Source organism: Plectropomus leopardus, chromosome 2 (genome assembly GCF_026936395.1).
Source record: "Plectropomus leopardus strain MGB_pleo_1.0 chromosome 2, ASM2693639v1, whole genome shotgun sequence".
NCBI lineage: Eukaryota > Metazoa > Chordata > Actinopteri > Perciformes > Serranidae > Plectropomus > Plectropomus leopardus.
In genome coordinates this window covers 5,207,505-5,234,855 of record NC_142177.1, presented here as the reverse complement: position 1 = coordinate 5,234,855, position 27,351 = coordinate 5,207,505, and the positions used below count along the sequence as shown (strand labels likewise).

At 37.5% G+C, this 27,351-nt stretch overlaps 1 protein-coding gene across 5 annotated transcripts in view; it reads right to left on the bottom strand.

Moving 5' to 3' along the window:
- fhit (fragile histidine triad diadenosine triphosphatase) overlaps nt 1-27,351 on the bottom strand; it is a 407,063-nt gene that overhangs the window by 38,283 nt on the left and 341,429 nt on the right. The window contains exon 7 of one of the 5 annotated variants that reach the window (XM_088083315.1): nt 14,390-15,035. The exons of the other annotated variants lie outside the window; for them this stretch is intronic. Coding sequence (XP_087939441.1) covers nt 15,009-15,035 — 27 coding nt within the window. The 3' untranslated portion in view covers nt 14,390-15,008. Of the gene's footprint in view, nt 1-14,389; nt 15,036-27,351 lie in introns of those variants that run through there. 5 annotated transcript variants of the gene reach the window in all.

Here is a 27,351-nt window from a genome sequence, read left to right as displayed (position 1 = left end):
TATATTAGAGATTTTTGCATTGATAATTATGTTTTTGTCACAGTCTGTTTGACGGCTGCGCCAACAATTAATAAAAGTGAGACTTTTTAATACTGGAATATTTCAGAGCCTGTTTTTTTTTTTCTAACCCTCACTACCAACAATGTTTTTAATACAAAGCTGGTTGGAAATCAGCAAAGTGTACCTTGAAGATCTGAATAGGATGGAAACATGCCCACCAACAGAGGATATTATGTGATGTGTTCCATGGTCGTGAATGTTTGTTGTGCTTTTATGGGTTTGTGCTGTTTATGTAACTGTATGTCTAATTTATGTGTGAACGTCTTGAGTGGAGCTGTCTGAAAACACATAATGAATTTCAGTGTAAACTGACAATAGAGTTGTATTGTATTGTATCGTCTTACACTGCATTGCATTGTATTGTATCATATTGTATCATATTGTATAGCACTGTACCGTATCGTATCATATCGCATTGTATCGTATTGTATCATATTGTATATAACGTATTATTTTTTGTATTGTTTCATGTTGTATCTTATTGTAAAGTATCATATTATAGTGAATTATATTGTATCATTGTATCGTATCATATTGCATCATAGCATACTGTATCCTTTCATATGGTATTATTTTATATTGAATTGTATCTTATTATATAGTATTGTTTTATATTGTATTGTTTTGCATCATATTGTATTGTTTTATATAATAGTGTATTGTATCATATCATATCACATCATATAATATTATACTGTATCTTATCATATTGTATCATATCATGACGTATTGCACTGTACTGTATGGTTCTGCATTGTATTGTAGTGTATTGTATTGAAGTGTCTTGTGTTGTACTGTATCGTATTGTATCACAGAGTACTGTATTGTATTGTATCTTATTATATCGTATCGTATTGCATCGTATGGTTTTGGAGACATATTATAATTCTCAAAGTACAGTACAAGTTAGCAGCAACATTTCTGGCTATCATTTCTTCATAGGCCAAGGACTGAAGACACATCATATGAAAATTAACAGCAACCTCTGAGGCAGAAAAAACATGGAAGTGACAAAAGCTGTAGTTCTTGAAATGGCTCTAAGTCAGAATCAACCCTTGCTTCTCCACAGCTCTGACCTCTTGTATAAATACGATCATTTCTGGCTCAAAAATTAAGATGGTGATTGCTAAAAAGCTAATCTTCAAGTTTCAGAAACGGGAGTCTACAAATCAATGGGTGATGTCACAGTAGCTATGTAGCTATGCAGTAGCAGTAGCTATGACTTGTGTAACCAAAAATCGTCCACAGGCCACCTGGCATCCTACTGCAGGCCGAATTGGGCTGTATGTTGAGTGTTGCTGAGGTTGGGCCAGTGGACGATGCCATTGTAAATTAAAAACTTTTTAGCGACCGAGTTTATTGCTACCATAATGAAGATTTGTCACCATTACTCACATCTGCTATGCTGACTGATTGGCTACTTTTTTCTGATTTACTGGTAACATTATATAAATAACCTTGGTCTGACAGATGGGTCAAAAAGTTACAAAGCTGCATTCTGAGTAAGTTATTAACACTTACTTTCAGGCTTACTGAAACATTGCATGCAATAGTCCAATACGCACCTGTCAAAATCTAAATGAATACAAATAGTTGTTGAAGCAGAGGTGCTAGAACAAACTCAAGGATAATACCTTTTGCTGGACTTCTAACACTTACAGTCTCCCTAATCTTCTAACTAAATGTTAGAAACTGTTAAATTGAGCGTTGCTATTTAAACCCTCTTTAAGAGAGAAAGTGTGCTGTTTTACAATGGATAATTTCCTTCCTACATTGAGCTGTCTTCCCAAATTCTATCATGTGTCACAAAATAACCCTTTTAAAGACAATAGTGGGCTATTATTACAGTGAATAAATGCCATTTACACCAGAGGTCCTTTTCTGTTGCAAAATTTTCTCTTAAAAAAAATAATAACACAAAATCCTTTTTTCTGTCTCCCTCTCTTTCCACACTACTGCTTTCTGGAGAGAAACACAACCTCACTTCCCTTCCACTGTGGCGGTAATCATCGTTAATTATCCATATTATCAGTTTTACAAGAAAACCCAAAGCAGTCCTCTCAAACCTCCAAAGCCTGTCGTCAAGCAGCTGCTATTTTCACATGACTGCACAATGCTACTGTCCACACTATATTTGTGTTCCTATTTTTTAGAATCATACAAGATCAAGATCAATCATACAAAAAAAGGAAAACAAATAGGAAACCGATTCCCTCAGAAAATATAACTATTACTCTAAATTTATGTTTACTCCCTATCTAATTGTAAAGTTTAACTTGTTTATTTACTTTAGTTTGTGAAGTTGTTGCAACTTGAAAATGACAAGTTTAATAACATCAATCTTTCAATCTTAGCAACTTCAGTTAACCAAGTTTACTGTGCTATATATCTGAATTCTGCAGGATGAAAAAGTCAATCGTATTTGTATTTTCTTTTTTTTTTTTTTGTATTTTCTTAAGAATTTTAAGAAAACAGATCTTGCAGATCTCCTTACTGGAAACAGCTGGTTTCCAAGATTATGTTAAGTAAGATCAGCTTGTCAGATTTTACAATGTGGAAACTTCCTCTCTTTCAGGCTAGTATATGCAAATGACTGGTTGCTGGAAAATTCTTTTAACATAGTGATCATCAGTTAATCAATTTAAACCTGAATACAACTGAAGGAGTCTAGTAGTGAAATTTCGATTAAAATATTTGCTATTAAATGTCCTAAAAAATGAAACTTTTTTTGTTTTGTTTTGCTTCTTTTTAAGGTTTTGTAAACCTACCGGATGCTTAATCTTTTTTTTTTTTAATTGATTAAATAATCTTAAATAAATTTGCTTCATCAGGACTATATGAGTGCTTTTTGATCACATTTGATTGACACTATCTACTCCATCTATCTACTCACTGACCCAGATGCTTCGTACTTCCTGTCCTTCAACCCTTATGACTTGCTGTGGCCTCCACTAACTTGCCGTAGCGTAGCCTACTTCCACTGAATTCTCCTAATTGAACCACAGGAGCATTACTGGTTAAGAGTACAGTGAAGAAACCAATCAGCTGGGGACATTCACACTGTCCTCCATAACCATGTCCGGCTGTCCCCTTGCTGTCCTGCTGTTTACTATTGTACCTCCAGTCCCAGCAGGGACCGCAGAAGCCATTTTCAGCGTCTTTCCTCCCAGCTCCCCTTCGTCACATAACCAAAGTCATTTGCACTACTGAGACATTTTAGGAAATGGGGGAAAAAGAAGACATGTCTAAAATACCCCCACACCCCCGCTTGAGCACGGCTCCATCCAGATTCCCCAAAGAAATTAAAAAAGAGCCTAACTGGCAGCTTCTATCATGTCCTCGTCCATGCTCCTACGCAACTGTGACAGTCCCCACTGGACACTGACATACATGGGTGCTTTTTAAGTTCACAGTGCTTCCAATAAAGAGGTGGAACAGCGAGCATTCTCATGAGGGACGGAGTGTTGGGGGGGGTGTAGCACAATCTTATGGGAGAATCTGAATCTGATTTTCTTCAGCTTTTACAACGAAAAAAAACCCTCCAACTTTCAAGTCAAGGTCTAAATCCTGTAGTCTTACTTTCATAAATTAGAGAATGTGGCAGTGGAACCCCTGTTTCCACTACAAATCAATGCACTGTCAAAATTAATTTATACCCAAATGTCTTTATACCAATGGGTCCTGATACCTAACCAGCAAAATAGGTCATTTGTTATTACGTTTCAAAATGACCCATCGGGCACATACCAAAATAATTTATTCCTAAGGCTTTAACTGCTAAATTTTGTACACCCTACTTTCATCTGTTGCCCAAAGGATTAAGGTTCATAGTTCAAGTAACTAAATCCCCTATCAGACATTGTCACAAGAGTCAGAGCAGGTCATCCAAAAATCAGAAGGTTGGCGGTTCGATCCACAGCTCTTCCAGTCAACACCCTGATATATTTCTTCTTTTGCTTCCGACAGTGTAACTTTAAAAACAAAAACTCAGTACAGAAGTATTCACTGTATTTCTTAGGGCTGCATCGAGTGTGAATCATTTCCCTAATAACCAGCAGGGGAGAGGAGAAGGCTGGGCTCCTGAACGACTGAGCAGATGTAAATCTGAAGTAAATGAGAAATGATTTCTGCTGAAGGTTAGCTGGCATCATCCACAGCCTCTCTCTTTGTAGCTGCCTGCCTCTCCTGATAACCGAGTTTCCACTAATCCAAACATAATAAAGACCCAACTCTCACCCTTTTTTTCACTCAACAATACTGCCTGATGTTTATCATAGATCCTGTGTTTACTAGCAGTTCAGCTGTGTGTGTGTGTGTGTGTGTGTGTGTGTGTGTGTGTGTGTATATATGCAGGATTATATACTGAAAACAAGCCAAACAAGAAAAACAAAAGGTGCTACAAAAAGTGAATGGAACTGTGGACATCTTAGACAGGCTATATAAAAAATACAATACAATTCAAAATGCTGGTTTGGCGACTCCCTGCAACATGTTTTCTCTTATTGTTAATGTTTCCTTCCATCATTCAACTGTTCTTCGTTTTGATCATATTATAGCTTTAGTATATTTATTTTTTTCATTTTAAACATTTTAAACCGTATGTCCTAAATGTAATTTTTTCAGGGTTATAAATATTGGTCAAGGTATTATATCATAGTTGGAAATTTCAGTATCATAACAACAGAAGTCTCCTGGATAAAAGTCAATATATTTTTTCTTTTTACCAATTCACCTCCCCTCTCTACTGTATATGTAGAGTTTGTTCATTTTTATACTAAGTCAGTTGCTCTCGGTGTCAAGTATTGCCGCAGATAGATTAACATTTGAGTTAGCTGACATCATGGTGCCTGGACACTTGAGTCTTCCCAGCTAGCCAGGAGTGTTCCAACAACACTGGCTAAAGTTAGTTGCAAGTTGTAATAATGTTTTAAAGACAACATTTTAATCTAACATTCAAAGAAGCTTTTAAGGATATTTATCATTTCAATTGATAAAATGTAATGTTTTAACTGCAACTTAACTTTGTAGGACATAAAACATTCCCACAATGTTACAAAAAAATACAGGAGGAACATTTGCAAAGCAACATTGAGAAAGTGTTTTCAGGATGTTACTAAGGCCTGAGATCACTTTTATGTATGTAAACAAAAAATTTTTTAAAAAATTAACATTTGGTGTTGATTACACGTTGAAGGACATGACAAAGTGTTGACTAAGTATGAGAATTGGCTGGATTTATACAATGTATCATTCCTTTTTTCCATCTGTGCGTGAACAGAAATGTAAAAACAAGAAGTTATCATATAGAAAAGTTACGCACTGTTTTTTTTTAAAATAATAATTTATGCATGCTAGCTTCCACATTCGATAAAAAAACAGCCAATGCTGGACGTACTGCCTAAAGGACTTAACGTCATGGTACATTGGGTCCTCCTGGTTCACATACATTGCAAGTCTTGCATCACATCCCCCTGATTATATGAATATACACAGTTGGTGACCCCCACTATGCATATGCAGTGTGTGGGTGTTTATTGTGCAATGTAGCCCATTTCCATCTAATTCTCCTAATTGAACCACAGGAGCATTGTTGATACAGAGAACATAAAGGACGCTGGGGAGATTCACTCTGGCTTCCATAATGATCTCAGACACTTTATGAAACCTAGAACATCTGAAATCTCTACCCGGCGTTTCCAAACTCACAGGAAGTGAAGCGGCAGACAAATGGAGCTGAAGAGCGAATGGTCGATGGCGGCGACAAGCTGACATCTGAGAGGTGACGGCGTGTCAGTGGATCTATTTACAGAGCCATAAGAAGTATGACAGCGGAGCAATTCAGCTGACACAACGAGCCAGCCATGGGAGCGACTGTGATGTGATCCATGGAAAACGCTAACAAAATGCTGCCATCTTCTATTTCCACACAACACTCCACATACCTTCATCACTGAGGTCCAGGCATTCAGCCAGTGACTCACGGCGCACTTTGAAAAACCTGTGACTCTTCCGTTCATTTTACAATGTGGCAGATCTGTTTTTTCCTAATCAGTGGTATATAAGTATATTAGTAGTAGCCCTATATAATGCCTTTCTAGAAAACACAAGAAATTGGGAAGATCAGGTCATTCACATGTGACATTACAATACAAAATGTTACTCTGTGGCCACTAAATATCGCCTGTGAGTCTCTCCTTTAGTTTTTATCAGGTCTCTTGAAAGGGAGACTGTGTGTCTCAGTGAGATGACCTGTCTAAATGAAGGTTTGGGGGGGGGCTGAGCAAATCCCAGCTGTCATCGGGCAGAAGGCGGGGTACACCCTGGACAGGTCGCCAGACTATTGCAGGGCCGACACATATAGACAGACAACCATACACGCTCACAGTCACACCTAAGGGCAATTTAGAGTCACCAATCAACCTGAGCTACGTGTCTTTGGACTGTGAGAGGAAGCCGGAGACCCCAGAGAGAACCCACGCAGACACGGAGAGAACATGCAAACTCCGCACAGAAGGGCCCCCGCCCCGGACCGAAACCAACAGAAGATGTGTTTGGAACAAACAGAAATCTGTTACATTTCTGTTAAGCCGCATGACTGTAACTACTATCTAGCTGTCTGACCAACGTCATTATATGGATGCGTGGAAACTACCTCAACTTAATTGAAGACAAAACAGACATTCTTTTAATTGGATCTAATGTCAAAATATAGAATCTCTTAAGTCATCTAGGTCATCTTGCCTCACAAGTCAAATCAGCAGTTAAAAGTCTGGGGGTTACCCGTGATTTGGAACTGAGCTTTAACCCTTTGAAACCTGAGCAAATTGGCCTGATTTCTTTCAAAAACATGGGAAGAATGCAATAAGCGATTTAAGAAGAAATGACAAGAAAGAAGATTACCTTAAAATTAGCACAAAAAAGTAAAAACAAGGAAATGATCTGATGGTTATTTAGTATCAGATCTCTCTGGTCATTTTTGTCCTTGAATCCAAAGAGACCCACACGTGAAGCAGCACTTTGCATCGAGATTTAGTACAGAAAACTTGCTTTAAAATTAGCACACACACCAAAAAGAAAAGAAAAAATAGATAAGTAAAATGAGGGAGAAAAGGGGCTTAAAATCATAATATTTCTCTAAAATAATCTAAAATGATAAATATAGTTAAGTTTACTAAATGTGTTTTTAAAAGATAATTTTCTCCAAGTGTTTTGACACACATTAGCCAGGCATGTGTGTTAAGAGGAACAGTTTACCCTGATCTTTGAATGCAGTTAACCCTTTAAAACCTGGGCTTGATTTCTTTCAAAAACATGGGAGGAAGCCAATGAGCAACTGAAGAAGAAATGACTTGAAAATTTGCAAGACGTTAGTATGAATTATGTATAAAGTAGTTTTAAAAATGTTCCACTAGCTTTTTAAAATTATATTTTTTAATATTTTTTAAAATATTTTTAAAAGTGATGTCGATCCAGGTTTCAGAGGGTTAAAAACAACAAAAGTCAGTACTAGGTAGAATAAATGCCCTTTGAAGCGTAATATACCACCTATAGTCATATTTTAATAAATTCAATCATACTTATATTTGACATTTGACAAATGTTAGCAAATACGTGAAACCTGTGACTTTCTTAAATCCCAAGTGCACAGCAGACACAATGTAAACACGAAACTACATTTTGAAAAAAATGCAAGCTATTTTCTTGGGCCTTTGTCTACATAGTTAAGAGAACATAGTGCCTCTTTATCACTGCAGACAGATTCAAAGAGACAAACAATAAATCCTGTGATGAAGAGGAGGTTATTTGGAATATGACGCCAATCACAGCTCAGGTTTCATACATACATTTGCATGCTAAATGAGGCATAAATCAACACTTTCCTTGACATCCTCTGAACTAACTCACACTTAGCTAACAACGAAAATTGAGTTCAAGCTGTAACTGCTCGAGTGTATGGCGGCACGTCAGATGGTCCCTTCTTCACTGGGCAATTTACCACAGGTCCTGGGTGAGGACAGCTAAATTAGCATATTGAGAGGGGTGAGGCAAAGTGTTTGAGAAGAGAGGAGATGACAAAGAGCGAGTCTGAGAGTTACAAACTGCTGCGAAATGTGGACAAGATGCAGACATAGCACAAGAACGGGATAGTCTTCCATATGCTGCACTAAATATGCTCAATACATCCAACAGTCTGCACAATAATTCACAGTTTCATCATTGGCAGACTCTGTCAACAGGACATTACAGGGAGTGCACTTAAAAGTTGAGCCTCCCTGCAAGGCAGCTGGCTGTGATGCTAAATTGTGAGGCATGTATTTGTGCGCAGGGACAGAGGGGAAACCCTGGGAGCAGTGAAACAAACAGAGCTGCCCGGATACGCTAAGAGAAGGAGCAAGGAAAGAGAGCATGCACCTATGAGATGAGATGCACTGTTTACAGTACACCAGTAAAGATGTAAATTTGTCAAATATAACTATGCTTCTACATCAGAAAACAATGAAAGGGAAGTAAAAACCTACCTCACTTCCATAAGTGATATTGTTTTTGACTAGTTAGAAATAAATTGGATTTCCATTAACCCTCAAAGTGCACAAACTGAAAATGCAAATATGGCATACACTTAATGGAAGCACATCAGTTTCAATAAAACTAAAAAGTTTTTACCCTCAAATTAGCCATATTTCGCAAAATATCAATAGAAACACTTGGTTTTTATAGGTCACATGATGCTATGGCTATCAGTGCAGTAGAAACTGGCTCCCTCATGATGCATCAGATGCTACAAGAGGTGTTTTGCATCACATAACTCAAAAGTTCAGATCATATGCAGATCATCTGGAAGTTTTAAATCCACAATTCCTCTGTAAAATCGTGGACCATCACCTACCAGAAATCCCTCATATGTGGCACATATAAGGGGCTTACATTTTCATTATTGCTTGCATAACATGCCTACATCACCTCATATTGGAAATAATGATGGCTAGTGTGGTGACTGCAAGAGAAATAAACCATCAACTCCAACTCCATCACCATGCTTCTTGAAACATTATTGTGAGAGGAGAAGTTGCAGAACATTTTGTGGAAGTTCCATTGATGCCATTCATGCCCATTAAATAATCTTCAGTAGTTACCAGCCCAGAATCTACCCAGCTACCAGTGGTGGATGAAGTACCTGTGAGCCACACTTCAGTGAAAGTACAGAAAATGACTTTGGTTGAAGTTCATGTAATCTTTTATAATATTATTTGAGTAAAAGTCTTGAATATTTGGCATTTACTGTATTTTAGTATCAAAAGTAATTTTATATTTTGAAATGTACTTGAATATTGAAAGTAAAAGCACAAGGAGATGCTGGTAATAAAAAGCAGGTACTCAGAATTCTGAGAAGTATTATTTTTACATATAATATATAGTATATTCAATATATATATATCAGTAATTAAATGACACAGCCAAAAGCATGTGGGCACCTATGATTTGTAAGCATTTTGTCACGGTCCAGACTGCTGTCCATCATCACATCCTCTGCCTGCTCCTGTATGTGTCCTCCATTTTATGTTTTCCTGGTGTCTTCCCTTGTCTGTCAAGTGTGTGTGTGTGCGTGTGTGTTTGGCTTATCTATCTTTGTGTGTCAATTAGAGGTGTGGCTTCACTACTCTCGTGACAGTGCTGCACAACTGCAGCTGATCACCTAATCACCAGTTCTACAAAAACTCTAGTCTTTCCTCCACTCACCGTCAGCTAATATTTATCTTCCTTTTTCTCAAATACCTTGCCTTATCCAAGAACATCTTACCAAAACCCTGACCTAAAAATCCTGTCTCTCAACTTCAAGACACGTCTGCCAGCCTAGGTAGGTAGGTATGCAGGTAGGAATGTCATAATTTAATAAACATAAAGAGGAGTCACTTGCAGCCTTTTCATTCTGTTATGTTGTTTTTGAGAATATGTATATCACACTAGTTAAAAGAAAAGTATATTATAGATCCTTTGCTGACCTTCTCAAAACGTTCACCAGACTTGCTTGGATGGAAACCTTGAGAGAGAAGTTATCTCCAGAGAGAAAAAAGTTTGTGATTTTCTCTGTTGAGCTAATCAAAAAGAGATGGACAAAGATGGCATCGCTATTTCATATTAGCTGCAGTATAACCTTTTATTACAGTGCAAACTGCCCACCTTACAGTTTGGTCAGTGGTAAATGACGGCTCCACTCATCAGTGATTGCCCATCATCTGAACAACAAGAGGTCAAGTTATCAGTTAGGTTATGGAAGAAGAAGTCATACCTTCCTTTCTCAGAGAGAATGTAGTGGGAAATGGCAAATGAGACTATTTATTTATTAAAATGTAATACAAATAAATGTTAAAGTATAAAAAAGACAAATGCTGCCTGCCAATGCCAACCACACAGGACAATCTGAAGACCTAACCCCTGTTTTGCTCCCATCATATCCTGCACATTAGATGATAAATTGAAGCCAAATAATGATAAAAAAAAAAAAACTGGATATAATCACTCAGTTTCAGGAGAACAGGTGTCAATAAATATCTAATAAAGAATAAAATCAGACAGTATCAGACTTTGGAGGTGGAGACAGAAGGACGAAGAATTGAGACGGTGCATTTCATCGCTGGGATAGTGTCAGTGGTGAATTAAGATGTGGCTGCAGAAAATAAAATGGATTGAGATGGGAGGATAGATCGATTTGGAAGATACAGCGTGGAATGAAACATTATCACCAGGAATCTAAATAAGTGAGAGTCATTTTTCCCCCCGGCACCCATGGGACTCTTTGTTTAAGAGGGCGACCGTATGGGGATGTATATTGACATCAAAAAGATTTGAGAGAGCACAAAACAAATTTGAGTGCAATGCACTATGTAAGTCAACCTTCAAGAGCACACAGGCACAGATTTGTAAGAGCATAATTCGATTTGTCTGTGGAGGAGGATAGGACTTTGAGTGCAACAGGTGATTTGAGCAACAAGAGGAGTTGTGTAACTAAATATTTTTTATTGTATTTATTTTGTATTTTGTATGGAGCAGAATGGTGTGTGGGACCCAAACAATTAAAAACATAAAGCCAATGTCAACTAGAGGGTTATAGAGGGCAAAAATGGTAAATGGACTGCACTTGTTCAGGGCTTTTCTAGTGTTTTTTAACCACTCAAAGCACTTTGCCACTTGCTACTCAGTAACCATTCATGCACACTTATAGAGCTACTAGCTACTAACGCAAGAGATACTTTGACATGTTGCCTGGAGGAGCAGGGGATCAAACTGCTGACCTTCCAATAAGAGACGACCCGCTCTACTTCTGGAGAAAAGTGTGTAGGGCTCAGGCTGGTGGATGGTGGCAAAGTGCATTTGATGCTAACATGGTGAGCTGATTGGACTCTATTGATGAAAGTTAACTGCTACAAACTTAAGGTCTACAAAAATCTATCATCTTGATTTGTTTTTTTTTAGATGTGGTGAGAACCAAAGCACATAGTAATACTGGCAAGAAGAGGTTTAGATAAACAATTTGATTGTATTTCCCATCTTTACTGGGCAACAGTTTAGTGTGAAAATAACTAAAAGCCTATCCCATATAGATGCCTGTCCTAAATATGATGTGTTAAGTTCAGTTGTTGAAGCAATGCCAGCCCAGGCTTTTAAAGTTTCATGGTAATAAGGAAAACTATGGTTTAGCGCATACTGAGTTATGCCTTTGATGCATCAACCAGGGCTCTATCAGTTAATGGAATGTGGTACTCGCTGAAGTAAATAGCGACATGGGATATCAGACATGAACATTACACACTGAGACAGGTTTTAAACCAGCTAACAGATCAGTCAACATGTTTTGAAAGAAAAAAACAAAGCAATAGTAAATTTATGACTCAAAATGCTGTAACTATCCATACTGGGAAGCCTGGCTTCCTGTACTCTCCATACTGTTTTCTTGTTAACACATTAGTAATGAATGTGTGATTACATACAATTTAAACTCCAAATAAATTGGTTTTGACAATCTGGATAAACTTTTCATGTTTCTTGCTCATTTTTGTACCAGTGTTGCAAAGCTCCCAGATAAATGCAGTTAGTTTAATCACAACAATGTCATGATACTTTTTAAAAAGAGGCTCAAGACCCATCTTTTCAATCAGGCTTTTAACTAACTAACTAACTAACTAACTATTTATTTATTTATTTATTTATTCTAGTTTTTTATTTTATCTTATTCCACTGTTTTAGTCTCCCATTTATTTATTTATTTATTTATTTATTTATTAGCGGTTATAATCTTTAAACTATTTTACTGTGCACTTGTATTCTTTGTCTTATTTTACTGTTTTAGTCCCTTATGTTCTTAGCTTTTATGTTCTTTACCTTATTGTATTGTGTTAGTTTTTAGCTCCAGTGTTTCCTCATCGGGGCCTACCGGACTGGGAGTTGTCTCTGGTCCACCATTGGGGGCGCTGTACCGTGGACTGTTTCGGCCCGGGTGGCTAGAGGGCTCGACATCTTCATGCGGGCACTCCTGTCTGCCCGGGTTGGGATGGTCTCTGGGGCGGCGCCCTGGCAATGCTGGACCATGACCTCTCTCAGTGAGGTTGGCCCCCAAAGGTAGCTTCTCCCTCGCCTCAAGTCTCAGTGCCTAGCCATGTCTCTTTAGTACCAGCTGGTGTGTGTTGGTGTATGTGTGCGTGTGTGTGGGTGGTGAGGGGGGGTGTTCGGGTGCCTTTGCGAATATGTGTGGGAATATCTACCTGAATGTGTGTGTTTTGTTGCGTACTTATATGTGGGGGTGGGAGGGTCAGGCTGTCTGTATTTTTCTTGATTTTCTTTGATGTTTTTCATTTCTGTTATTGTTTTTAATCTCTGTTAGGCACTTTGTGTTACTCTTTGTATGAAAAGTGCCATACAAATAAAGATTTGATTTGATTGATTTGATACTGTAACTGATAGTAGCAGCAGAACCAGAATTATCCATTTACAAACATACAGAATGCTTCTGCCCCATTGAACAAAAAATGTCACAGTATAGATGTTGTCCAAAGTGGCATAAAAAGTCATAGTACAGCATGTTGTCCAAAAAAGCATAAAAAGTCTTAGAACTACTTAAAGATTTTGAAAACTTTAATGTTGATATTGGCTTACTGTCTGTTTTGTTTTGGTTTTTTTTGCCGCTGTTTGCTACCTTTAAAGCATATTGTCTTAGCCTTGGTGTGCTTGTGTGTAACTGTCAAATATCCACAGGGTGTTTTTGTAGACTATAGTGCAGCAAACTAATATTGACCAGAATCAATCAGTACAATGAAAATCAGTGTCGGCATAGAAGAACAGGTAGAAAATAATCAGACTGATCCTTTTCATCGGGCCTCACTGTGTGCTAAATTATCAAAAAATACACACAATGAGATGGACGACACAAGTTGACCTCAGTATCAGCGTTCCTATTATCGAGGGGGCCACAATGGATGTTTTTAGCAATTACTCTGTTCCAGATACTATATTGTTTATCTGATTGCCAGGCAGATTCATTACCTTCTCCACAATGTAGACAGAGAAGCATAAAATACAGGTCACTGCTATGATTAAATTCTGAGGCCTATATGGGTCAATTCTGATCTACAGCACTACTGCTGCCACAATAACAGATATCAAGCAAGGAAATAAAATAAATCATTAGTTCCATTTCAGAAAAAGATAATAGAGGCAGGTCTGGTGTGTTTCTTTTGTCATCATTATTTATGGCTGAGACTTTTGCCATGATAATTACATGGCAGAAGTACAAAAAGCTGTTTTTCATCACAAATAAATGAAATTAAATCTTTGGAAAAAAAACCCTGCAGGTTGTTTTATAACAGCAGAATGGTTCATTAAAACAAAGATGGAGACTGGAAATGTAAGCTGATTACTGACCCAGTTTTTTTTGTTTGTTTTAAGGGGTGGATATTTGGATGCAAGATGCAGGGTTGGGTTTAAGTTAGGGGACTAAAACAAACTCTAATGACATGTTAGTGCAGGCAACTAACTGAATTGTTTTTATAATATTTTTAGCACTTTCTAATGGGGATTTATAACTCCATAAATCATAACTAAATCATATGATTAATCTTAATTATGTAATAAAGACAAAAGAAGTAACAAATAAAGGGGGGGAATAGTTAGTCAGTGAAGAAATAAAGAAAGAAATCATCCCTGTCTAAGATAAAAAAAAAACAAAAACAAAACAACAGAATCGGATAATGCCTATAAGATTTTTTTAGAAAAATAATAGAGGGAAACATATTATTTTTTTATTATATTATTTTTTAATTAAGATATACAACAACCTGGATTAATTGTTCAATTCCCAAGTACTTTTCATAAATGTCAAACTCAGAATCCATATTAGTTTTAAAAAAAGAAAAAGAAAAATGAATAGCATGCAAATAATCATGCAGAAAAAAAATAGGAATGAAATTCACAAACACTTTACTGAAGCAAACACTAACTACTTGTGTATTAAGTTTTAAAAGAGATTAACAGTGTGGCTTAACTAAAAAGAACCAAAAACATTTATACATTTTTCACCTCCAGGAAAAATCTGATTCTGTGAATCATAATTTTAAAATATTAGGCTTAGGCAAGAAGAAGGAGGTCGTTAGGGTGAAGAAAAAAATTAACCAGGGTTGGGTAAGGATAATTTATAATTTATAATTTATCCCTACCCTACTCCAGTTAATTTTTTAGGTTTCGGCCAGGGGAAGGGATTGGTTATGGTTAGCAAAAATTTTAAAGGGATAGTTAGACTTAGGGTAAGGGGTTAGGGCTAGGATGCATTTTTGTCTAGTTGATGAAGATGATAAGAGTAGCACATTAATTTTGGTATGCTTTAAAGAATATTAAGTCGAATATTATCAGATCTAATCAGCTTCAGTCAAATTACACTTCACTGATCCAGTAGATTCAGTTCATGGAACCTCAGCAAGTCCAGGTACCTACAATAAAGCATGTAGAAACACTTAATAGCATGTAACAAGCAGAAATTGGCACAGAAACTGACACATGCAAAACTGATGCTAGAGCGTCATAGTTTGAAGTGCAGGGCCACTGATTGAGCTGCCGTATTTGAGGAGTTGAAAGTGTGCTGATATTTGCATCTGGCAACAGCAGCGCTCTGCTTTGGGGTAACAGCAGGAGTGTTTGTAATACAAATGTCTAAACCATAACAGAATGCAAAGAGAAAGAACAAGTCTCACCACTTAACAGCGGAAAACATCATTATTTTAACAATCATGAGCTGTGAGCTGTGTTCATATATCACAAGCATGGCACAAATGTAACTGAGTTTGCAGTGCTCCCAGAGGAGGCTGAGTGCAGAGAGGAGGGAGAGGCATGGACTCTCCAGACCATTCCCTGATTATTAACTCTCCTGTTTGAAATGACCTAATGTCCATGACAAGAGCATCTTGAAGCCATAGCATCCACGTGGCTAATAATCGAAGAGGACCAACAGGGCCTCTCGCTCCACAAAGCTGTGTGGAAATTAGAGGGCAGATCGTGTCTATCAACACTCCTCACAGCTTTGAGATGAGATGAGCTGAAATGTCACACTGATAAAGGCAGTAACAAGCTCAAGAGGAGGCAATGAGCTTGAGTGGCAACTTCATTTAGAAAGACTGACATTTTGATTAAAAGTTTAATTTAAATATTTCTAGAAGGAACAGACACTTGATCAGCGTTTCATTGGTCAGATGGATTCTGTTGCACTGATGAGGAAGGAGGGTATACACAGCACTGCCAGCTGCTTTCTGGGAATAATTATAACCTAGTATCTAGGGTTTGTCAATCTCAAACACTTAATGAACGTGTATTGCCAATGAAAGAGATGCGGTATGGATAATTAGAACTGGATGTACAATGGCATTTGAAAAATGACAAAAAGACAACATACCAAAAAAGGGGTGAGTTAAACATTTTCTAGATCATTAGCTTGTAAACAGTTAATCATAAAGAACATTTTGCTCTGTGTTATATTTCTTATGCCAAACTGTGAAATCCATGTCTTGATATAATTGTAACAGTAGTGTAGTTTTGAAGTTGGAAAGACTGGGCAGTTATTGAGATGTTATATATGAAACTGTGAAGAGACTCTACGCTAAATGTTTCCACACATATACATGAGAAAATATGTGTACACCAAAAAAATTTCACATTTATAAAACCAAGCAAACACCTGCCAGTGTGCATTTGACCAGTTCTAAGTCCCACCCCTCTATTTATTACTGCTGAGCGGACAAGCTCAGCAAAAAGTAACATGGCTACATTCGTTCTGTTAGGCTGATGCCGCAGTGTATATTGGAATGTTTTCTGGGCAATAAACAATATAGCTTCAAGATACCAACAGCAAAGACTACAGTTTGTGAAAGAAAGATTTATTCACAATGATAACCTTACTGAAAGAAAAAAAAAACAGCTGATGCTGGTCGCTAGTTTTAGATGGTCGAAGACAGTCTTAGATGACCCCAGTTCTTGCTGGTCTTTGTGGTTTAGCTGACTGGGTCACCAGCTGGACATGTTTATGTGACCAGACTAACAAGCTGCATATGTTTATCTGTATGTACATCTCATGACAGTCCACTTTAAGAAAGAAGGCAAAACAATGCATATTGAGGCTTGCAGTCTCAATGAAAAGGTAGAACTCACACATTGTTTGCCCCTATAGTAACTGGTATGTGCCCTTTCAAACCCTCTGGGGATCAGTAAAGCACTCTATGTATTACTGAATACAGACCGTGGTATTACACTGGTCTGTTTTTACGGTAAAAGTTGAAAGTTACTTTGGGGCAACATATAGCCTTACGGAGATGACAGAAAGAGAGAGACATTTGCTATTATCTTTTTTGTCAAACAATGATTCATGTCATTTTACAAATATGTCAGCAACCAACCTATTTGTCCTTTTCCTAATCTCTTTACCACAGAAATAAGGAAGAAGCAAATCTGGCCGACACTGTTGATCTGACATTACGCTAACTTCTCTTGACATAGTTATACATCATGTAGCTGATGTTACTAGCTAGAGTTTTGCTTACAAGAGCTTACTTAATGTGGCTATAAACAAAGGGAGGTGTCCCTGGAGATTGTAACAGACCCCTGGACTAATCTTTCAACCGTTTTCAAAATCTGTTTGTTTTTTGTTTTTTTTCTCAACACGAATGAGCCTAGGACATAGCATATTGATAAGGGGGAAGTTGACTATAAGGTTCTGTCATGTCCCAAGCTTGTTTAACTGCTGAAGACTTGTGCTTTCTGCAACACGTTGGTCTTTTTAAGTACATATTGTTAAATAAAGGCATTTTGATTTTGCACAAATCCTACAATGTGCCATGGATTATTAAGACTTGCACTTTAAAACTTTTTTATTGAGAATATGAGAAAATAAATTAAAGTTTTACTTAAATAAAACCTGAACACCAAAATAAAGCCTCCCATACTCATACTAGTAATATCCAAAAAATCTCTCTTTCTGTCAATTATTTGTTTCCTTTGGCTAAAATTATGACACAAAAAAATCACTGTATTGCAAATTGTAGTAGATAATTTGGAATATCATACAAATATGGAGGATCAGCAGAGAATTAGATTATGCTGTAGACTCTAGTTTTAGATATTCATGTGGATGTATTGATCAGTTGTTTAGCCTTGAAAACTAGTGGAGTACATTGTAACTTCAGGGCATCCAAGTGTTTTTTTGTATTTTTTTCCCTCAGCCCATGCCCAAGTCTAGAGAATATTTCTAAAAATATATATATTTTTAATCATATTTTTATAGAAAGGTTTTTGATAGTTACTCTGTGGGATGGCCATTGAGTTTACATTTTACCACTTTATTCAGGGTAGTTCAGTAAATATCCCAAATATTTGATGAACAAAAAGTGCCAAGCAAAAGGGAGAATACTGTGGTGTACTACTATGTGACAGCAGTGAGTAGTTCATTGAGTTCAAACTTTAAAAAAAAAAAAAAAAAATTCTTCTATTAGTCTTTTTGGTCCTAAAAGGTTGGCATTCTGTGTTTTGCTGAGCTGCAGTGGAGGGATAGTAACACAAAGATGGGATTTGATACTGAAACCCTTGTATTGATTTGGCTAACAGACTGCTGAAGCTTCATATTAACTTTGGCTGAACTTTGAAATGCAGTTTTGTGCAGACTAAGGACTGTGGATTCTGTCCATCATTTCACCCACTGGAACTAGGCAGGTATCAAATCAAAGCTAGTGTGGACTGAATCTATAAATGTGAGATACATTGGATGTGGTGAATACAACAATCTATGTAAAAGTACAATAATTTATGTGGGATAATTTACTGGACATTATTATTGATGCTCTATTTGGATCTATCTTGATCAAATCACCAATCGAAACTGGTTCAAAAACGGACAAAATTCCAACACTTTCTCATGCCAAATTGTCACATATTGCTGCTCTGCTGAGGACTTCTGCATCTACATATTACACTCTAGGTATCCTTCTGTGTGTGTTATTGACATTGCTGGATGGCACTACCATGATGTCAACACAAATACATGGTCGGATTGTGCTGCACATGGTAATGTTATGCAACAAAAGCACATGGCAACCAGAGCTGGGATGTCAACAAAGTCACATGCTGGCACAGGTAGTTTGTATTGGGGGAAGAAGGCACATAGTAAAGTGTAGGAAAAAAAATCAAATTCAAATATGAAGCGAAAACAGAACTCCTGCATGCAACATATTACACTTTGGGTATCCTCCTGCATGGTCATGCCATGATGCCAGGACTTCAATAGTTCATGGTCAGGATTAGCAAAAAAAAAAAAAAACATAATGGCTTTGGCACTACATTTATATGGCAAGTGAACATCAGTGTCCTGGACAAAAGTCTGGGGATTGTTGGACCAATCCATAACCACTGCCAACCATATAGGGATCTTACAGCTCCTTTTATTTCTTCATTACCGGCAGCATTTAAATCTGACGCTGTTCAGCGGTATATCATATGGCCACAACAGGTTCTGTCTGGCTGCGTTACCAGCTGATGCTGGCCATTTACATAAAATACTACAGCGCTAGGTGCCATCAGGCTGACCCCTAAAGATTTGACTGCTTACGACTGCGTTACAAACTGATGCCACTGAGGGGGGTATCATACTATGTGTATGATTCTGAAATCTCTCTGACAAAGCAGCGATATTTGTTGACGTGGAAATGAGAATGGGCTGGTTTAGGATACAAATCATTGTTTGGGCTGAAATGAAAAGATTTCATGGGGGTCTGACTTCCCCCATGTGCCTTTGGGGAAGCTTTAATCCCAAACACACTGTGGATTTTATAACCTGTTGGTGTTTCTTGGCAGGCTAATGTTGGCATACCCTCTGGCAGACAGAACATAGACTAACCACATGCTCATAGTAGCACTGGCAATTCAGAAGCCTGTCTATGGTATGTAGTAAATATTAGTAATAGGCTACATTTGAATATTTTTTTAAATGTAATTCAAATATTAACAATAATAAGGAATGGAATTCAAATGGTATTACAGACGTAGATTGACAGCTCTGCTTTGTAGAGACACCTGCACACCTACAAAGGTGAATGTCCTGTTGACCACTTTGCCTTCTTAAGCTTTGTGATTCCAAGTTTCTCTAAAAAACAAACGAGTCTTGGGTCAAAAAAATTCTTTGGGCTGTAGAACAATGACAAAGATCGACTTGTTAGACCAATGGCAACTGGAGTCTTTTTCCCTGCAGTTGATTAAAAGGTCAAAAAACTTTGGAAATTCATTGACCTTTCTGAAGTATGAAAGCCATCAGCCAGGACAGACTTAGAGATGGTATAAATAAAAGGAATAAATCAGGTAAACATGTCTTAAATACATGACTTATACAGAACGTCTGCAATACTCAATAACTGAAGGACACTGTAGGTCAGTCCATTACCTCGACACATCCAGCAGTGTGGTGCTGGCACAGTGTGTGTGCTGTGATTCACTGTAGCTGTGCAACAATGCCTGACAGGAAGAGCTGTTTTTAACTCCTTTGCTTTTGAAAACTCTCTGGAGTCCAAGGTCGTATTTGTCATTTTGCTCATCGCTGAATTTGGCCTTTGGTTACCAACTAAAAAACAGTTTTTACCCCCAAGGCGAGGGCATCTCTTTTGTTTGTTCTCAGCAGAAGATGACTTTAAACTTTACTTTTTATTTTCTTTTGCAGACAACTCTGCCTCTGATTAGTTTACTAACTCAACAGGTGGCGTAAAACAGTGTTTTGATTTGTATAAACCAGCAACAATGAGTTTTCTGAACAGCATTCTGCCTCTGCTTTGTCTACACACTTTGGTAGCCATGAGCATTTTTGTTTAAATATGGCACAATCATTCATCCATACAAAAAATAAAAAACTGTGGGATAGATTTTTTCTTCTTTTTCTTTTTCTTCTTTTTTTTTGTCCTGGTAACAGCAGGTCTGATAACACAATGGTATTCCGGATGTTCTGCTCTCGAATCATGTTTTGACATTCATCCTAAGTGACCTTTTGGATGAGTCATTTTATTGCACATTTCAGGGCATGCAGCATTTCAAATTGTTGTGGCCAGAGCCCTTTAAGAGTGAGTTGCGTTATCTCCATTCACTCCGATGGAACGTTTTTTCACAGCAATGGCAGAACGTGGAGCATCTCAATAGTTCCTGGAAGTAGCATTAATTGCTAGAGGCGCGGTGGAAATGCAGCAGAGAAGAACATTTGTGATGAGCTTTAACAGGGTAAGATATCTAAAGAATCGTTTTTCATATTATCAGCATATTTTAGCTACATTAACATGTGCATTAAAGCATGATATTGGATTATCAGCTGCTAAATTAGTAGATTTATGAAGCAACAACAGATATGCTAACAAAGTAAGCTACATTAGGACACTTTACTGTATATACTGAACACGTATCACCACTAACAGCCTGTTAATTTAAAATGTCCTGCTCTTGAATAATTGCATCTAACATTAAGGAGTTAATGGGGAATTATTCTAAACACTGATATTATTTTTTATGATGGTGTTATATATTTAATCTTGTTATTGTATATTGGTAACTTACAATAGGAGCTGGAGGAACTATTTTGAAGCGGGTTATAAAAATGCAGAAGGCTTTAGTTTAATGCAGTTCATTTACATATAAATCCAGTAGAGGGCATTCACAAGCAGTGGTTTACACTTTGTAATAAAATCATTCTCTTATATTAACAGTAGTGTGATGACATACAACAATGAAGTAGCTAGACCTTTTTACACAAATGAAAAAGCTTGGACACAGGGACGGGCAGACTGACAAAGGAAAAAGGTCTGATAAATTATTAAAAAAGGATCAATATTTGTAGGCCTGTCATATGAAACATTACTGACAAATGCTGAGGTTAGCACAGGAAAAGCTAATTTGAGAAGCACAAACTTAAGACAACTACAAAGTTCCATAACTGAAGTTGGGGAATAAACATGCCTCATCTTCCAAAGGGGTTTCCCACCCAGACCTATAAACGTATGTCTGACCCTCTGTCCTGTCCTTTTCTCCCTCCCTCTTTCAGCAAAAGAGCTACAAAGGATTCAATGGAGCCTGGAGACTCCCTGTTTCTTATTTTTATTAAACCATATACAAGGCCTCTCAATGGTGTGCTCTTTGTTTGGGTAAAATTTCCTAATGCAGTTTTTGAAAAACGATAACCTCACATATTTTTTGTAGTTGTAATCTGTGGTGAGTGTAAGACTACTTCTGCTGGCATTACTCAACAACATTTTCCTCATCTGCATGTCAGCGTGGCTTTCTCTACATGCCTGGATCATCCCCATGCAGCACAGCAAAACATGGTGGAGACTATCTCAGAGGAAACCACAAAAGAAGGACATAAACCAACTGCTTGATGTGCTATTTATGTTTCTGAGTTTATTAGATATTAATTATATTAACTAATTGCAGTAAGTAAGTCAGTAGAAAGACAAAGATAAATAAAATACATGTTTATATATACAAGCAATAAACAGTAACCTGCTCCTTTACCATGGTAAGTCTAAAATATGTCAGCATAACCATATATGTCATATCCACATCACTCATATTTATACTATGTAATTATACATTTTACATATAAAAATACTATATATGTATGTATGTGTGTATATACATATATATATATATATATATATATATATATATATATATATATATATATATATATATATATATGTATTTTCTATTTTACAATATATTTTATTTTTTTGTATTTTAATCATATTTATCCCTTATTTAACACTCACTCACTTTTTTTTCTGTTGCCTCTGACTCCTTGAGCTGCTGAAGTGTGTGAATCTCCTGAGTGTGACATTAATCAGTCTAATCTAACCCTGGCTGTTAACAGTAATCTCCAAATATAAGCACATTTTACTTTAAAAAACAATATAATGATGAAACTACATACAATGCAATCTGTGTATATTGTAAATCAATGCGGTTATTGAATGCTATTTAGCGAAAATCTGCGTTTTGTCTCCTCGTATAATGTATTCAAATGACCCGCTAGACACTTCCAGGAACTATTCGAAGCCTCCATGAGTCACGTGACGCCCGAGCATTTTGAACTTCCATTGTCATTACTCTGTTTATTCTAGAGCACTAGTTGGGGCATGGTGAGGAATGGATGAATGAGCAAATCACATAGAATCTCTCTGCTGCTCTCCCTCTGAGACACACACACACACACACACACACACACACACAGTGCTTTGGCACTTTCTAATGCTAATCGCCAGTGAATTATATCATTGCCACAGTTTTACCATAGTGTCCGACTATGTTGAGGCCATTTTGTGAATGACAAATACACATTTGTAGTCCCGTGAAGCCAAAAGGAATAATCGACTCTGACAGTATGCATTGTTTTTTTTTAGAAAACTAAACAGCTCTTGGAGAACGTCTTCGTAAATGGTCTAGATTAACATTCACATAAAGCTTCTGGTTTCCAACTGAAAAAGAACAAAACAAAATACGTTTGTATTTCGGTCACTCAAAAATGACATCAGGAAAATAACTCAAACTGAGCAATACAGATAAGAAAAAAAGTATGCTATTTTCTCTGGGTTTTGATAAAATATGTAGCCCACACTGTTAAATAAAGCTACATGCTACTATATGGGAAGCACATAAATTAATTTCTCTGTAATTTTCTATCATAATCCTGCTGGAACATGTCCAGTTGTGTTTAGACAACACATTCTCATCCCAAGTTGTCAAATATTTGCAGTGGACTTCAGGGTCATCATATTAAGCTATAGATATCCTTCTGCGTCAACTGTTAACGTTCTCGGATGCCGCTACCATGATGTCAACAAAAGGTTGGATTTCACTGCACATGGTTATGTTTAGGCAACAGTAGCACACAGCAACCAAAACCAGGACGTCAACAAACACACATGATGGCATGTACGGTTAAAATTAGGCAACAAGGGCACGAACACTGAACTCAACTATGAAAGTCCAGGATTTGTTTGATCCATCCACTCCCACTCCCATCTGCTCTACAGGCATCCTCGCTCCTTATATCACGTTGTTACTGGCAGTGTTACAACCGGACGTCATCCAGTGGCACATCATACAGCCACGGCGTGTGCCATCTGGCCGTCCAGCAGCATAAAATAACACAGTGACGCTTATGCTGTCCAGTGGCTTGTTATGTGGACACAAAAGGTAGCTTTTCGCATTGGGATCTTACGCTGAAAGCACTGTAAAAGCAACGGTATTTGATGATTTCGAAATGAGAACAGGCTGCTGTTCCTCATGTAAAATTCTGAAAATAATGCACACTCTCGAGTTGATTATTCTTCTAGGCTCCACAGGATCTCTGCAGCAACATTTTCACACATTTAGAGGCTTTTGTTGGTGATTTTTTTCATAATATAAAGTGCTGCTATTCTCAGTTCAATTATTCAACCGGCGATAGTGCAGTGATACTGAGATAAGGAAGACCTGGAAATGCTGGCTAATCAGAGCAGACTGGGCTTTTTTTTGGGAGGGGGGCTTGAAAAGACACGGACAGACAGAGCATGAATGCAAGTGTTCCAGCACAGACAGTATGAGGGAAATACAGTGTTTTTGACCAATAAAGCATGTAAGCATGTTCATATAGCAATATTGAATATGAAAAAGAACATAATAGGTCCTCTTTACCACTTGATTATAATGACTCCATAGACAAAACAGATACATTTAGCTCCATTGCTGCTAAAGCTCCAATAGCAGCAAAACCATCTGTATGGAAAATGCATTTCTTCTATTTGCACATATATAAACTGTGATGCACTGTAGTTTGAGAGTTGACTGCTGCAGCCATGAATGTCAGATGTATGGATATCAAGTAGTCTCATGGTGCTGTGAAAATGACAAGCTAAGTACAATCATCAGAAACACAAAGGGACTGAAATAGAGCACTTATCCTTGCCTATATTGCTTAGGGTTTCAAAGGACTAAAATTAACAAAGCAAAGGAAAAAGGAAAAGGAAAAAAGGGAAGATACAAACAAGGCTCACAAATATGATGTGCCGTGACAGCTCTTTTTAAGCAAGGTGACGCTGTAAAGAAAATTGAATGTGCCATCTGGTACATCAGAGAGAGACAGAGATACCAGTGGAGAAGACAGAGGAAGAGATGGGGTGGGGGGGTGGGGGGTGGAACAAACACAGATCGCTACAACAGTGTTTAGCTGCTGACTCTATTCTGTATCATGGAACTGCTGTCAGCCCACTGGATCTACCGTGCAGCAGCGGCCTCCTGCGCTGCTCTACCTCATCTAAATGAAATGACAATACAACTGCACTCCCGAGTCCCATCCCTTCTCTTTACAGCGATAAACAGCCCGTTGAGTGTGGCTTCACTGTCATGCACTATCTGCATCTGATAAAGCACTGGACCTGGCAGTGGGGGCGGAAGTAATAAATTGCTTTTTACCTGTCTTACTGCAAGGAGCTGTTTTCGGAACTCTGCTCTGTTATTGCACTTTTATTCAGCTATATTGTGACACAAGTATTTTACTTTGTTGCACTGTAATTCATATCCACTGTTGTTATGAGCACTTATTCTAAGTGACTGTTGCTTGAAAATACCCACAAATTCAGTTTGCATTTTTCAAAACTGCAGCTACTGGCTATTATTATAGCAGAGGTGGTCTTGTACTTGATGTGTTAAAAAAAGCATTCCTTTACTGAAAAAGGTTTTTCGTCACCTTAGAATTATAAGGCTCTCCTTCACGTTTTTGTCGAAATACAGTTATTCTCTGACATATATTAAAATAAATGGGGTATTTTTTTATTGAGTTACATGCATTTTTGGATGTTTTAGTCAGAAAACAAAAAAGTTCATGTTCTGCTATTTGAAATAGGAATCTTCGAAGCTCAATATCTCAAAACTACACATCTGCAGAATGCTGATAGAACCTTGAAATTTGACGTTAATGTTTTATCAGAAAAGGATAAATTCCTGTTTTTATTTGCTACTGATATTGTTTGCTGTTCATACAAACTCCAAATTAAATTCCTTATTTCCACCATATTAATAAACCAGACAAGGTTAAAATCTAGTATATGGCAGGACAACACCTTCTCACCACAAGATGTCACATATTGCTGCTTTACAGAGGACTTATGCATCTATATATTACTCTCTAGCTATCCTTCTGGATGTGCTCTTTACCTTCAGGATGCTGTTACCATGATGTCAACTCAAGTGCATGGTGGGATTATGCCGCATGTGATTATGTTTAGGCAACAACAGCACATGGCAACCAATGCTGGGACATCAACAAACGCAAACATGGCACGGATGGTTAGGATTAGGGGAAGGAGGCACATGGTAAGGTGAAAAAAAAACAAAAAAACATTGAGACAGGAGACAAACACCAAACTCCTGCAAGAAAGTCCAGAGTTTTTTGTTCTGTGGCATATCATGTGGACTTATCAGGTTCTGTATGGCTGCATTCTCAAGTTACGCCACCTGTCTGCATATCAGGTTGTTGCAGTAGGTGCCATCCAGCCTTATGGCTTCCCCGTTGGAATAGGTTGTCTACAACTGATATTGACTATTTCAGGTAGGACTTTTTTTGAGTGGCTAAAATATGTTTTGTTGCGGACTTCCATCCATTGCAGTACACTGCTTAGCGTCAGTGTCAGACTGTGGACTTTTACTCCAAACTGGGGGTGAGGGTGAACACTGACATTTACTGTATGTGATATACTGACTATGAATGTTTACCCCCACACAACCCTACTTAAAAAAAATCAAATCCCTTCAAGATAATAGTGACTTTGTAATTTATGGGCTTTTAAATAAAATGTAAAAAAAATGGACAGTTGCCTTTTGATCCCCATAAGTGCAGCTTCAAACTGGCTTTGTTTCCCCCGTTTTTAGTGTAAGAGAATAGGTCTTCACCTGCTCTATTGCCTCTTAAATAGTCTTTATGACCAAATAAATGTGTTAAATCTATAAACACTTAACAGTGGTAAGGTATGAGGAAAACAAACACTGAGCTATTATTCCCTGCAAAGAAAACACCTCAGAGAAAAATGTTCTCATTTGCTGGGTGTGACATGGAAAATATAAATGGTGGCGATGCCGCTGCTCTCACAATAACCCTTATGATCACATGCAAATTAAAAACAAACCTATTTATATTTTGCTGCTGGGACTCTGCTGTGGAACTGCACGTTTCATTTCTCCCCTCAGGCACACTGAGGAAGTATAGTGAAGTTCTTTTTATTAAACGCGGTTATTGGAATATTCATATCAAACTCACCAGTCATTGATATTCATTTGCTACAGACTCTCTTGTTACAAATTCAAAATGTCACAGTGAAATTTAAAACAGCCTGAAAGGCATGTTCATTATTTTCTTATTGAAGTGTTGTGGTTCATTGGTTTGGAGATTCTGGCTCCTGGGGGCTGTAGAGCCCGCTGATATTTGTTCAAACTCATCTCTCAGATGTTTAATTAAAGTTATTAGGAGCCACAGGTGAATCAGTTCATTAGCAGTGAATTGTGTTTTCAAATTCCTGCGGTAACACACAGGAGTCTCACTCTCAGAGAACAATGCCGGTTGTGCGGCACTAGAAGATAAATGGAACCGCCATCCTGCTGTGGTTTGTGTTTATTTATATATTTATGTACTGCCGAGCAAGTGAACTAGGTGATTGCCTGGAGTGCCATCAGCCAGGAAAAGAAGCAAAGATGCCCCATCAACTTATA